This window comes from Pithys albifrons, chromosome 6, assembly GCF_047495875.1.
Source record: "Pithys albifrons albifrons isolate INPA30051 chromosome 6, PitAlb_v1, whole genome shotgun sequence".
NCBI classification, from domain to species: Eukaryota; Metazoa; Chordata; class Aves; order Passeriformes; family Thamnophilidae; genus Pithys; species Pithys albifrons.
The window spans coordinates 54,099,673-54,114,630 of NC_092463.1; the positions used below are offsets into that span (position 1 = coordinate 54,099,673).

At 42.0% G+C, this 14,958-nt stretch overlaps 1 protein-coding gene across 7 annotated transcripts in view; it reads right to left on the reverse strand.

Annotated features, from left to right (window-relative positions):
- Positions 1-14,958, reverse strand: part of DENND2B (DENN domain containing 2B) — a 167,372-nt gene that overhangs the window by 120,361 nt on the left and 32,053 nt on the right. For 3 of the 7 annotated variants that reach the window (XM_071558926.1, XM_071558928.1, XM_071558927.1), the window contains exon 2: positions 9,321-9,409. Coding sequence is in view for 2 of the 7 variants with exons in the window: in XM_071558924.1 (XP_071415025.1) it covers positions 7,254-7,270 (17 nt within the window). In the remaining 5 variants the exon portion in view is untranslated. Of the gene's footprint in view, positions 1-7,253; positions 7,275-8,640; positions 8,789-9,320; positions 9,410-14,958 lie in introns of those variants that run through there. The other 4 variants (XM_071558929.1, XM_071558930.1, XM_071558924.1 and 1 more) reach the window with 4 other exon arrangements.

The window sequence follows — 14,958 nt, forward strand, 5'->3', positions numbered from 1 at the left end:
GAAGTTAGGATCTTCCAAACAACTGTTTCTACCACAAGATGAAATGTTTCTATTGACAGTTTTACAAGTTGGAGTCTGCTAATACAGACGACCAACACGAGCACTCATTCATAGGTATATATATTGTACATGCAACACAGAGCTACCAGCTACTGCACAAGAGCAGCATGTAGCACCAGGATTCAACTCACAACCTTCTGATACAGAGCCCCAGGGGCTACCACTTCAGTTAAAAAGAACTCCAGTACCTGCCAATATTAGCAAAGCTGCATCCTGTTTGCAATTCCCCACAGAGATGGACTGAATGCTTGTAAGCAGATCTGATTCTATTCAGGAAAGGGCAATCATGTTGTACTTCAAAAAGCTGTGAAGCCCTCCTCCTTTTCATTTCTTATGTCATTTTATCTTATTTATACAACTACTTTTCCCCCTCTTTTATGTTCCCTGAATAAAAGGGACAAATACTTGCATTACAGATCCTTCTAGATTTCAAGATTGGTATGTTCATGATAGAAAGATAGCTCTGCATGTCTGTAATTTTAGCCTTTTTTCCTTGTTTTATGAAGGAGTGTGATTTGGCATAAAAGATATCCTACAGATAAACAGTTGCAGACTGCTGCCTCTTGTAGTGTTCACTGAGGGAGATTTTAGTTGAATTTAATAATTAGCTCCTGCACTTTATTTTTTGAACAACTGCAAAAGAACAAATCTCACTTCCTACCCCAGGATTTCAGCTCTGGCCAAGTTACCTATCTGAATCTCCATAACTCGTCCAAAAAAAAGCCATTGTGATCCAAGGGTGCCCAAGTCTGCCCTGTAGAAGAACACTGGTGCTTTGATTCCCCAAAACTTCAATATGACCTTTAGCAAAACAAAGAATAAACTTCTTAACAAGTGGAAAATCTATCAATTCAGTACTGGTTCATGCCCATATAGGAGACACTGCAAATTACAGAGAAATGCAACTAGTCATAGCTGGCTGCTTCACATACAAAGAGCAGAATCAATCAGTTACAAAGAGCAGGAAGAATAATTTTCTTTCCTTATCCATATGCCTTCCTGACTGGGGCCCACAGGGGATTTGCTGAGGGATCTGCTGATAAAACACAGCTTTGCCACATTTGTCAGACCTGAGGCTGTCATGGAAACATAAATGATGTGACAACCGTTAATGGGCCACTGTCACAAGGGCAATCTGTCCAAGCGACAGTTGCTCCTCCTTTTCAGTAGTGGGCAGCAGTGACACAGCCCAGCAGGATCTCAGTGTTGCTCTGCAGCCACAAGTGTCCTGGAATCTTTTGTTTTGGGAACATCATGCATCCATCACACTGAGAAATTATTTTATAAGATTCCCAGTCTACAATGATGGGTCAGTTGGTTTGCTTGTTTCAAATCTGATCACAAGCAAATCTTGAAATAAGTGTTGAAAGGACAAGCTGAGTCCGAAGCCTGGGTTTTGACTTTGATCCTCTTCTGCCCACCTTGTAGGAAGCCAACCTCTCATCCAGAAGAATAACTACCTTTTAAGATGTCTTCCTTACCTCTTTCACAGATAACCAGCTGGCTTTTCTTCTGCATCATTTCTCCAACTATTTCCTAGCATTTATCTTTTTTACCCAGACTAAGGAGCAGGTGACTGTTCCCTCACTGCAAGCAACAGGTTACTCCTTTTCTCATGACAAATCATTTTCTAATAGTAAACATTTTAACACTTCCAGATGCCAGTGTATCATTTAGCACCAATACAGATAGTGAGCATTCATCCTTCTTAGGAACCAGTGGCAGTTCATTTTGGACTCTATCCTGTCACCATGTCCCTGGGACCCATGTGATGCCAGATCTCAGAGGACAGGAAGCCCACATTCATTACTACTGTAAGAAAAGTCATATATCACACCAGTAGTGGCCAAAATGACATTACACACCTGATACAACTGAGCTAGAGGCTGATGCACAAGAGGGCTTCATCTAATGCAGCCTGGGTTTGCACATGGAAATATACCTGAGCTGGAGAAACAGGAATGTGGTCAGTTCAGGATTTCAGGACTTCACACGGTCTGACCAGAGCAGCCAAATCTCTGGATAAATGGTCACTTTGAAATCAGTCTGGCCTATCAAGGACACAAACTGCATAGATTTTCCAGAAAAAACATGGAAACCTTTAGCATAACTCCACTGCCTTCCCCTACCTGAGGATCTTGCCATACTTTTAGAACAGAGCCATCAGTGCCACAGGCACAGGAACTGTGCTGGAAACTGCTGACAAGGTCCTGCAACTGCAGACCTCAGGCTGCCTCTTAGATGCCCTGTTCTTCCAGATGGTTATATATCCCAGGAAGCCTTCTGTGCTGTTGTAGCACACAGCACTGAGTCAGGTTTACATTTGTTTTCTACTGTCCATGCACATTAGCCACTAGTAAATAAATTGCAGCAAGGACCTTAGCTCTTGATGTGTTTCAGCAGAAACCTGGATAATGTTTCCATAGCAGAGGAAAGCAGATCTTAACACCCATATCAAATTTAACAGTATATTACACTACCCACTGAGACTGGCACAGAAGAGAGTATAACCTGTTCTAAACAGCCAGCTTGTGTAGCAGCCCTCTCACTACACATAAGGAGCTCAAAACATATGACCATGAAGAGAGTGTTTCTACATGCAAAAGGGTTCAACCTTTGCCTTCATGCAACCTCTACATTAAACAAACCTTGTTTCCAGGGAGACTTATGTTGAAAAAGGCTCCTGGGCTCAACTGCTGGATGCAGGTGAAATAGCTTCACTCTCAATACCACCATTTTCCCCTGTCTCCATATACACTAAAGTGAGGAAGAGGAGGACAGAGGCAGCACATGACAACAGGCAGGGTCTGCAAGGACGTCAGCTCTGCATGTCCTCTGTGCCTTGACAGCAGCTCTGACCTGACTCAAGGGAACAGTGTTCCTGCCCAGCTGATCATCCAATTGCCCTTAAGGACAGAAGTTCTCTGCACAAAAAAAACCCACAATCTCCTCTCAGCCCAGGGTGACCAGGGCAGTTTAGCCTTCTTGCCTTACGCCTCTCTTCACTCTCACTTTTTATGACCCTTGCCACACTAGAGCCTCTCAAGAAGAAACAGAGGGAACAGTCCCACCAGAGCAAGTGACATTACTGCGTCATGGCAGAGGTTTGCTGCTGTAAGAGACACAAGACCTACATGGATCATCTTATGCAGCTCCAGGGACAGGACTGGCTCTTATTCTTCACTAAAGCCTCAGGTCAGGGAAGAATTGTCTCTCAGCTGCCCAGGTTGGCAGTAGGGTCTTGCTTGTTTAGAGGTGGCACAAGGGCAGTGTTTTCCACAGGAAAGAAAGGGTTGACCAGGCAGCCACCTGCACATATCCCAGGGTGATGTTGCTCAACTTACAACCTACTGTCATGTGCTGCTGCTAATAAAAAGAGCACCGAAAAACCAATGTGAGCTCATAGGTCTTGATAAATTCCCAAACGCCAATTTGCTGCCCAAGCACGACTGCAGCAGGGTCAGTATAACAGTGGAACCCAGCCTGATGCACAGCAGAGCACCTCTAATCCAGAGCATCAGCTGATTACATAAAGCATCTCCATTGTCCAAAAGTGGTTTTATTTTCACTCTTCCCTCTGAAACCAACTTGATTCTTCTCCAAAAACCAACTCCAGAGTGACTCATTTGAAATTATTTTTAAGTAGGTTTCTAAAGACTGAGTTGAAATACATCCCCTTCCCTAAGACAACATGCCAGGAAACCCCCAGGGAGCTCTCCCAGAAACTGCTAGGCTATGAATACAAAACCGGCTGAGCTGTTCAGCTTCTCACCTCCCCAGCACAGGTTTGAACATGTCAACAGCAGGGTGGTATGAAGATGTTTTGTCCCCTACAAATCTTTTGGATAAACATGATTGTGCTCCACATCAGAGACTTCTTTTTGTAACTTCAGTTGGTATTTCCTTGGCTTGCCATTCTTGACAGTCATAAAACAGCTCTCTCTGGAATACGCCATTCAAATTAATCTGCTGTCAGCTATTCTCCGTTTAAAACTAATAATAGAAGGTCTGCATGAGCCTGTGAGAGACTGAAACATGGGAATGTGAATTGTGCAGCTGCAAACGTTTCCATACTGCTGCAGCTCTCAAATTGCTTTTTGCTTTCTACCAAGAAGGCATGAAACAGCATTGCAGTGAGCAGGTTTTGTACTGTCAAAATTGTCCAACTGTCCTCAGCATGCCCAAAATGCGATAAATGCTTAGTGATGCCTTTTAACTTTCGAGTATGCTTTAAAGACAGAAGGGATGTTCTGGTCATAAACCAACAGGCTCAGCTGGACCAGGAGCACAGATAATTTGATGGCTCGTATCCTCTGGATGCCAGCTCCACAGGGGGTGCCAAAATGTGCTCTTGCCAATGGCAGAAGTTTTAGCCTCCAGTTCATCATCTTGTCATCAAACTGCAACAGGTTGGGGGAAAAAAACTTCCAGGGGGGAGCACTGGCTGACAGGACTCTTTTGAACAGCCCCTTGTCTATAGCAGTTTGGCTCCAAGTGGGCAGAAAGGATTAATGCAACATGAGGCTTGAACTCAGAATAAAAGCTGGCACTAGAGGAAAGGCAACTGTGCAACACTCCTGTACCTGCTTAGGGGACTCTGCTGTTGTCACATGAAAATAAGGAGCAACTGGAAGGCTCTGTTCAAAAAGCACTTGGGGTTGGAGGCATCTTTGCAAAGCTTGATGAAGGAATGAGAGCAACACCTGCTTCTTCCAGGTCTGCTACAGCTACCACCACCAGGGGACTTTGCCTCTACCACCAGTAGGTTCATTTTCAGCCTGAAAAATACTTTAAAATGCCTCTCAGCCTTTTAACAGAAAGAAGTAGTTTAAATCCCACACCGGAAGCCTTAATTATAATGGATTTGTGTGAAAGTTGCCAGATCTCTCCCTGCTCTGTGATCAGGGCTGCGCCAAGAGTCTGCTTTGTGTCACACTAGCAACTGTGTTAAGTTCAGCAAAGTAACTGGGTCAAAGATGTGCAGGCAGAAGACAGATCACTGATTAGCATTAATGAAAGCCTTCACTGCAGTGACAGTGCCATCACATTGAGGTTCTTGCTATAATTAAAGGTAGCCAGACTCATATCCAGTGTGAGCTGCTCAGGACAAAACTTTGTGTGTCCCATGTTACGCTTTGGGAAGTCACTCAGTCACCATAAACAGAAAACAGCAGATGAAAGGAAACGACTGAGAAGTCATTCATACTGATGGAATTGAAATGAACTTAAAGAACATCAGGAAAGTTTTGAGCATCCTCATGAGCAGCTCTTCTAAACATGCAGCATTGTTTTCCATGAGTTAATTCCAACTATGGTGAGCATAAGGTTACAGATGAATACTGATCTCATGTTCAAGAATTTAGTGGTACATCTGTTCACAACTCTAACACCAGCTGCTTTGAAGATCACCCAACCTTTAAAGAAAACAGCAGAAATGGAGAAAACTACAGCATTTTTCCAGTGTCTCAGATACTTTCCCAAAGAAGAAACATAGAAAGGACTGGATTAAGAGAAAGGAGTAAGGACAGAAACAAGTATTGAATGATACAGACAAAGTCTAGATGGCCTCAACTCATTCACAAAGCAATGTATTTCCAAGTAATAAAGACAAAGTAGCAATTAACCTGAAGTTCACTGCAACAGACAACAGAGAAACGTACTCTGTCAGCCTATGGATAGGAGGTGTACAAGGAGTTACACAAAAGAAGATCTTATACAGATAAAGCAAGCAATTAAAAACATTATACCTCAGATATAAAAATTACCCATTAGACGGTCAAGAAGAGAGAACAAAAAAGATTTCTACTCTGTCCCTTCACTTTCCTTCTAAGTACAATGAGACAGAAAGCAACTAATCCCATCCAAAACCACTCTGATCTCTGTAAATCTCAGAGCCACTGACTATCCACAGAGAGAATGCGGACATATAGCCACTGGCAGAAACATGGTGGACATAGGGGACACAGAGCAGCTTTCTTGGAGATACAGAAATGAATGCACTTAAAGAGTGACAACTATGGCAGCCTGTAAATGCTGAGCTAAGGATCTGTCCAGGGGTGCTGTGTTGAGCACAGAGGCACTACACCTGCACAGAGAGCTGTGAGAATTCCACCTCCATCAATAGGTATACCAGCAGCCTTCTGGAATTGCTTACTCCCTGAGATATAAAACCCAATGTCTATATGCTGCTGGTTATGTTTATGCCCAATCATAGTAGCTCAGCTATGAGGTAGCTTGTTATAACTGTAGTTACAAATTATTATGTTATTATGATTTTGGGGTTTAATTTCCTAGTAGTAAGGTATATAGTATATAATATATATGTAGTATATAACATATGAAAACTTCATTTGGAACCATTCAGAATGCTGCAACATATGGAAATTATCTTAAAGGACTATGGGAAGGATGCCTTGTATCACTTTTCAAAGTAACATGCAATTGCTACAGTACAGACTATTAAGGGGAACGCCACTCATCCAGAAACTCTGGGAGAGAATTCACCAGGCTTCCTGCTGCATCACACCACACAACAGATAAACACCAAAACCCCACTGTTGCCTTTGGAATGCCCAGTTTACAACACCTTGCAGAGATCTTTCAGGATTCCCAAGCTGATAATCTGTAAAATGTAAGCACTTAAAAGCAATTATGTTGAAAATCACAAGGTCTGTCTGTCTCAGAAATTTCAGGGACTAACAGCATTTTCCTACAAATGAGCTTTAAACTTGTGTAATCATCACAGTGTTCCTTGGTAAGGAGGGAGATGGTTCAAATGAACACTGCAGCCCCATAGATATTTCATTTCTAGTCAAGAAAGGCACAAAGATTTCTGATTAAACTGCTCCCAACCACCAGAGAGAAACTATTTTTTTTTCCAAATCAGGTTATTGATGTTCACTAACAGCAGTAATTTATCTATAGAATCAAACAAGGCAACTCCGGTAGGTAAGAGGGGGACACAAAGCATTAGACAGTGCTGGATGAGCCCTTAGTTGGCAGATGACAGCTGCCAGCGCTGCCCACGCCAGCTGCCAGTGCTGCCCAGGCCATCCTGCTGCTGCAGCACGGGTGCCTCAGGGCACATCACAGCTCTAACTGCGTTTTCTCCCCAGAGTCTTCCTGGAACATCCCCCTGAAGCACAGCCAATACTGCCCTTTAAGAAAGGAACAACACACAGACACTCACGGACCCGTAAACAACAGCCATCTGTGAGGAGGGGAGGTGGGATAGAAGGATCAGATTTCCATTCACTGCACTTTCCCCTCCAGGACGGTATTAGGAGAAAGGGGAAATCAGCATCACCATTATCTCCAGCGTGTGTTAACAGCCACGCTGAAGCCAGTCAGCAGCGCCTGGCATTGTTTGGAGGAACACAAAAGACCTTCTGTTTGGAAAGTTCAAGAAAGAAAACGGAGAGCCTGTGGCCTGGTCCTGCAGTCAAAAGACTTAAACAGGGGCTGGGAAGTTCTCAGGCAGAGGTTGATCCGAAGCCCTTTGAAGTTGACGGAAAAATTCCCATGGACTCCAGCAAGCTTTGGATCTTGCCTGAAATTCACACAAGGGAACAAAGCAGCATAAAAGACAGAAATGAGCATCTGCTAGAAGGGGATTTAAACAGCACAGGGGTGACCTAGTCTGTTCACTATGGTTGCTTTTGTGATGTTTGAGGAAGTAGGATTATATAAAATTATGAAGTCTTTTCACTAGAGTATGGCAGCTGTACATCCATCATGAGATATTCTTCTGCTTAAAGTCCTCTGCATGCTATCCTAACAGTGTTTAACACAGCACTTAGGAAAAGTCTCTGAGGAAAGAGGGGAGGAAAAGTCCCTTTCAAATTGCTGAAGTTATGAGGTTTTTTGCTTTCTTTACCCACTAGTCTGTCTCAAAAAGGCTGAACAAAAGCTATGAAATACACAGTCCATGACTGAAAACCTTATTAAGAACTACACTGCCAGCATCATTTACTCAGAAGTAACAGTCCGAGAAAGAGCCCAACCCAGAAGAAACTCTTTAACAGCACATTCTCCAAACAATTGTTAAAGGATCCCAAGTGAGTCACGGCTCCAAATCCTCTGCTAATTGTAGTGTAATTGATTTTCTAATTAAAGATACATACAGGAGCATTCAAGATTAAAGAAATGTCTTCTGATTTCTGTAACACTTCCATAATGATTTTCTTGCATATAGAAGTAATTATTGCATTGGTTTTAAAGATTGATGCTGTCTAGATTCTAAATAATACTTTCTGGGACTTAATTAGTTATAAACTTTTCTAACACTTCTTGTAGACTTTGCACAAGATTCAATAAAGAGCCAAAGTAACTCTCTTCCCCGCTACACCCCCCAAACAAAAAAACGCAGGATGTTTCCTCTTTCCCTGGCTAATAGAATCCAACTGTTGCTGTATGACATCATTCCCCAGAGCAAGGGAATCCAAGCTCCCTCCGACACTCGGCTGGGAGTAAACACCACAGAGGTGAAAAAAAAACAACAAACAAGACCAAGCAACCAGCCAAAAAAACATCAAACTTTACAATGGGAGGTCATAAGATTAAAAAGACAATTTTTGTTACCTGAAATTTGGAGTATTTCCCTTTCCACTTCATTCTCAGATTTGTATTTCCCAGATAAAACTGTCTTATTATCTGAGGCAATCAGAAAACCAGTCGTTTAGTGTCTAATACCTGCTGTGCTTCCCATAGCTCCTTCATATGACCTCTCGCAGCACTGATTCCAGCTAAAATGATTGCAGAGAACACAGACTGGCCAGGCCAGTTGTCATGGAGATCTCTCTCTCCCCCTTTTCATAAGCGCGCGCGCATACACACACACACACACACACAGAGACACAGATTTAAACAATTCTGGAAGGCATCCACAAAACAGCATGCCTTTTCATCAGCTAAGTTTTTGAAACATTCCACCCCTCCTCCAACCACTCCCTAGAGTCAGCCCAGGAAGCTGAGCTTTGGTCATGAATCGATTGTTGATATTAGAGATATCACCTTTTAAAAAAGGGAAAACAACCACAGAACTTGCACTTTCCCCCACCCCCGCCCCGCTTCTGGAAGGAAAACAGAGATGTTTTCTCACCAAAGCTTTGACCTAAAAGTACATCTATAGCAGTCAAACCTACAGGCTGTTTATCTTCGCCTGCCTTGTTATGAATTTGATATCTGAAAGCACTAAGGCTTTGTCGAAACACAGTCACGCAGATTACAAGCAATGCTGCTGGCATGGCCTGACTGCTTACCTTGCTGTTCTCCCAGGCCCAAGCTAGTGGCTTAATTAGCACAGGTATTCATCACAGTCATGCAGGACTTCCTGTATTCTTTCATGTTTCTGTAATTAAGAAAAATGGGCTGGTCAGGAACATGCAACTCAAATAAACAGAAAAAAAACCCAAACAGCTAAACAAGAATGCACAGATACATCTTGAATTCTTCTCATACTGACTATAGGTTTAAGTCTGTCTTATGCAACACTCGCTATCTCCCAGTTAAAGGAGAAATTAATTTCAATGACGTTTGAGAATACAAGAAATGATTAGTTTACCATATTCACTGGCACCATGGTTGCAAAACAAAACTTACTCCAAACATAAATAAAGACATACAACATTTTTTCCTTGACAAAAAAAAAAGATCTAAATTAATCCCCACCAACGTCATATAAGAAAGTCTGGACTGATAAATCAAGAGAACCGAAAATATTTTCTAAAAAAAAATAAAAAAAAGAACATTTAGTAAGAAAATCAGTAAAAAAAGTATTCGGACTCAACAGAAGAGCACTGTGCCCAAAGTTTTTTTACACTTTGAGAAATACCTTGGAGACTTACGCTTGAGAGGATTTAACCAGACTCAGTCATTCAAAGTTTTAAAAGTTCATAAAAGATACTGAAGGGACTGCGTGACTCTGGGTTCTGCAATGAGCAGTTCAAGCAACAGTCCCTCTAGTGGGCAGAAAATTGTGAAGCTGCCTATGCCATGCTAAATGGGAAATCAATTTCTTTTTTCTCTATCAGCCTCTTCATTATGCTGCAATGATATTCCATCCCTGCATTTAAAGGTTAAAATTAGCATATGAATCCTTTATATGTTATTTAGGAAGTTGAACTCAAGAAAATATACATTACATCATCAACATAAAGTTTATACACTAGGAGATTAAAGAGTTCCAACATATTACTCTTCTGGTTGTGTTTGTAACATGATAACAAAGGCGAGTTTAAAAAAAAAAAAAGACCTAGACAGTGAGATAGATGTTGCCATAAGACATCTTGGCTATCTCTCCATATAGCTGTTGTTAGATATAAAATACACTGGGGCACATTATTAACTGTACTTCAGAAAACCCTACTATTTGTGAGCAACAGAGCTGCCAGGAGACTGTACACTTATATCACCTCTCTTTTTACACTGGTACCAAAAACTGTGTGCAGATTATTCATAGGTAGATAAATAAACAAAAGAGCAACTTCAGCAGTCAAGAAACCAGAAGATGCTGAAATGAAATGGTTCCTAGATAGGAAAGAACCACACACTAAGTTTGCAATTTCATATTAAATTCCCTTATGAATCCACCAGCAAAGTTCAGTGGAGCCATGAGAGCCAAATATGAAAAATTATGACATGTTTTTGTCCTGAAAAGCTCCCTTTGGTGTATGACTGAGGTAAAGCCATCACATGCTGCAAGTGGGCACAGTTTCAGCAGTGTGACTGGGGAAAGAGGGAAACTGCTTACTTCCTCTCAAGAAAGGAATGTTTTACTCTACATCACAGCAGAGGGAGTGTTCAAATACATGGAAGTAATAAAAAAACAAACCTGGAAAATTATCAATGGACAAGTAAAATGGCTGATCAGTCTCAGATTTCCTATAGACCCACTACTAGTAGCATGAGACCATCTGCACCAGGTCCCACTCCAGTGTTTATCATAAGTCTTTGTGGCACTTTATTGGGTGGCCACAGCTGCATACATGGCAAGAGTCTGGGGGAGCAGGCAAGCTAGCACTTACACAAAATTGAATATGCTCAGTGCGTTACATATACACTCAGTTCCAGTTTGAAGTTCCAAGCAAAGCAAATGAGGTCATTAAAATATAATAAGCATACACAAATAAGTAGGAACAAAGCACAGTAATAAAACCATGACCTGAGCTTTGGTCTTGGACAGGTGACTATCACACAAGCCCTCAGACAAGCACATTTCTGTTCCAGGCCTCATGAATACACTGCTAATCTGTTCCTTGCCAAAAGGTGACATACTTTGCTCAGATTGACCCCAGTGAAACAAGAACCATTCCCATGCTTTACTTTTTTCTCACTGGGCTTTTATTTGAACACATCAATATCTCAGAACACAATACAGGATCAGGGCAGAGTTGGGGATCATAAACTGAGGACATGAGGAACAGCTGATATTACATTAATTACAGTGTCATGGCTACATTGCGATCAAAAGGCATTAAAAGCATATACCCTCATCCCCTGCAGGAGACAGACAACCCATTATTCACACACAGCTGATGTTTAGTTTCTTATTTCCGATACACTTCCCATTTCTGTCTGGTTGAACACATTCCTTCCTATGCTCCAGGGCCACAGGCACAGGGTGCAGCAGCCACGTGACACATGCAGGAGAGGGCATGCACTGAGCAGGGTGAGTGCACAGGGAGAGTCCTCACCAGGGCGCACCTGGTGTCCCTGCCCTGGAGACTGGAAAGGGAAACATGAGCTGCTCTCCCCACAAGCTGCGTGATCTGAGATTGGTTACTGAATCCTTTCCAAACCAGGCAGCCATCATCAGGAACAGGAGGGGAAACAAAAATCAGACTTGTTCCTAAAAGACTCATAAAATTTTATCAGTTTCAGTAGGTGAAAACACAACACCGACTTGGAGATTTAAAAAGACAAAGCCAGAGATGAGCTACAGACTAAGCTGCCCACAACAGCAGCACTAATCTCTTGTAGGTGTAAATGGAAATTAATCACCACACCAACTTCAGAAACGTTTTCCTTTGCCTTTTTTAAATAAAATTAAATTATGCATAAAAATACATTTCTAAAATTACTTAGGATTTCTCCTCTCCTTAAATAACTTTCTGCCTTTAGAAAGGTCTGCTTTCCTTTCCCACAAAAGATGGCCAACTTATTTGTCTTCCTCTCAGGTCATCACATTTACTGACAATCCTTCCAGAGTTGTCAACAGATACGATTTGTTTGAAATTCGGTCATTTAAGACACAACAACAAACAGTGAAACTTAAGTACCCTGTCCCACTGTATTTTTAACCCAATACTGCTGCAAGTGCCTGCAGATCCTGCTGACCTCACAGGGAGAGGCAGGGAGCTTGGGAGCAGCACTTCCTCATCACCAGGCAGTGACTTGCAAAGGTTTGGAAATACAGGAAAAGACCCCAGTCAGCTCACAACATGAAGCCCATATGCGCTACAAAAACTGTGTTCTTCACTCTTCTTCTAGAGACTCTACACTCAATAATTTTGCATAGGGCTTTCTGTGACTACCAGGTGGGACAAGACAATGACATGCAGGACAGCAGACACCATGCCCTCTGCAGCAGTCCCATGACACCCCTGAGCTCTTTGACCTAACAGTCACAGCAGCTGCCTTTATAGTTAACACTCCAACATCATAGTATAAGAGTATAGCAGTAAAGCAACTGGCACAAGTTGTTTTGACTCCCAAAGCATTTTTTTACTGAAGTGATTAAACCTTCCACTGACTTCAGTGCATGTTAACTTCAATTTTGCTTCTTTGCGTGTTTTGCTAGAATTGTGGTATCAAAGCAAGCAGCACAAAAGTGTACTGTGACCTTGCAAACAACAGCAAAGGGGTTGACACAACATATGAGCCCCCCAGTTACAATGGGACTGCACAGGGGTAAGTCTAAGATCAGTCAGCTATGGACTTGATTTCTTCCCCCGTTTCAGCACCACATCCATTACTCATAGTATATCCACAGCTCTCTTCTAATAGGAGAATTAAAAGTTTCCATGACCTCTTTAATAGTCCAATGAGGATCAATTTTGCAGCATGGTACTGGTTTCACTAAGTCAGGAAGAATTAAAAAAAAAAAAAGTGTGTGTATGCATACACACTGTGTGTGTGTGTATATATATTTATATACAGTATGTATATAGGAAATGACTAATCATAGCTGTGACTCTGAGATGCTGCGAATCCCTTTATGGCCCTGTTTCAGTTTGATCACATTCTTCAAATGAAAGCCTGCCATACTTGGTTCTGACCCTGACATTTCAACTAGGTGCAAGACAGCAATTTTAGAAAGTTTCTAGGTGATGCAGCAAAACTCAGAGGATATCTGTACCCGGGGGATCATGACAAGAAGCTGACACACATTTGACTCCTATGCAAACACTCATTCAGAAATGAAGTGGCTTAACTTTGTGGCTATTATTGGTTTAGGCCCTGATTCAACAAAGCATTTAGACATTGACTTCAAAAGAACTTAAAAATACACCAAACATGTGCTACAATATTTTACCAAAGTGGCGGTTTAGTAATGTTGTATATTTCAGAAAAGAGAGATGGAAAGAGCTTTTATTTGGCAATTAAAGCTTTAAGACATTGTTTGGTCATTCTGGGACATATTCCCCATGCTAAACCTACTAATAAGGTTGAAAATTTGCTGAGCAATAAGCTGAATAATTCCTTAATAAAACAACTTTAACATGAACAGTGTGGCATTAACTCATGCAAATGCCTGGTTTGAGAATTATCCATACCTATGGCCTGATTCATGACAGGAGACACATATTACAGCTCACCCTGCTAGAAAAGCAATGCAAAGCCAAACAAGCCATACAAACTGGCTCTGGGCCCAGGCAGCCAATCCAGCCAGCCCTCAACATCCCAGTGCTACAAACCGTGTCAGTCAGATGGCACCAGGCCAAGGCACAAGCCAAGCCAGAGGGATAACCAAAAGGTGGAAACCTCGTGTAAATAAGTCCTTCCGCTCCTAACTCTCCAGAGCCAGCCCTGTCTGCAACCCATCTGCACTCCAGTCAACACCCTTCCTTGCATGGCTGGGCTGCATCCCAGACATGCCCAATAAGGAAAGGCAGGAATAGGTAGGATCAAAATTGATGGAGGGGAGAAGCCCCCAAGGAGACACTATTTGTCCTGGCTCTACAAAATGAAGAAAAATTTTGCCCTTTATAGGTGTTACTCTCTTGCTATACCATTTTTAACTGTCTAATTCCCCATCAAGCATGGATTTATGTCCCAAGAAGACAGGCAAATGAGACAAGCAAGCTTCCTCTGTGAACTATCCATATCAGGAGAGATGTCAATGAGTTGCTTGAAATTCCACAGGATTTCTGATTTGACCTCACATGAACGCAAGATTATCTCAATTGGTCTTAGTTCACTACTGTTTCTTTTAAGTAAAAGCCAAAGGACAAGTTTCTGTTGCCCCTGTTCACAGTGCACATCCTGCAACAGAAGACGCTGCACAGGGGACTAAAAGGCAACTTAAAAAACAGATCTCCTCACACCTAGAATTGCACTGAAACAGGACACACAAGAATATAATTCTGGGAGGACAATCTGTGTGAATCTGAGCAAGTGCTGCAAAGCTTTGACTTAATGGGAACAGAGGGCCAGAATCCTTCTCAGAGCACATAAATTATGGCAATACAGATCTTTTAAACCAAATCCCCACTCGAAGGAGAACTTTTCAAATCATTGGCAAAGTAGCCCTTCCTGTGCTTGCATTCAGGTAGTGGAACAAGGAAGATGCTGTTGGGAACAATCTCTATCATTACACTGGCTATACAAAGCTAACAAAGGGAAGAGGATCTTCTTGCAAAGCAATGGACACATGGAAAGATATATTCAATAAGGCAG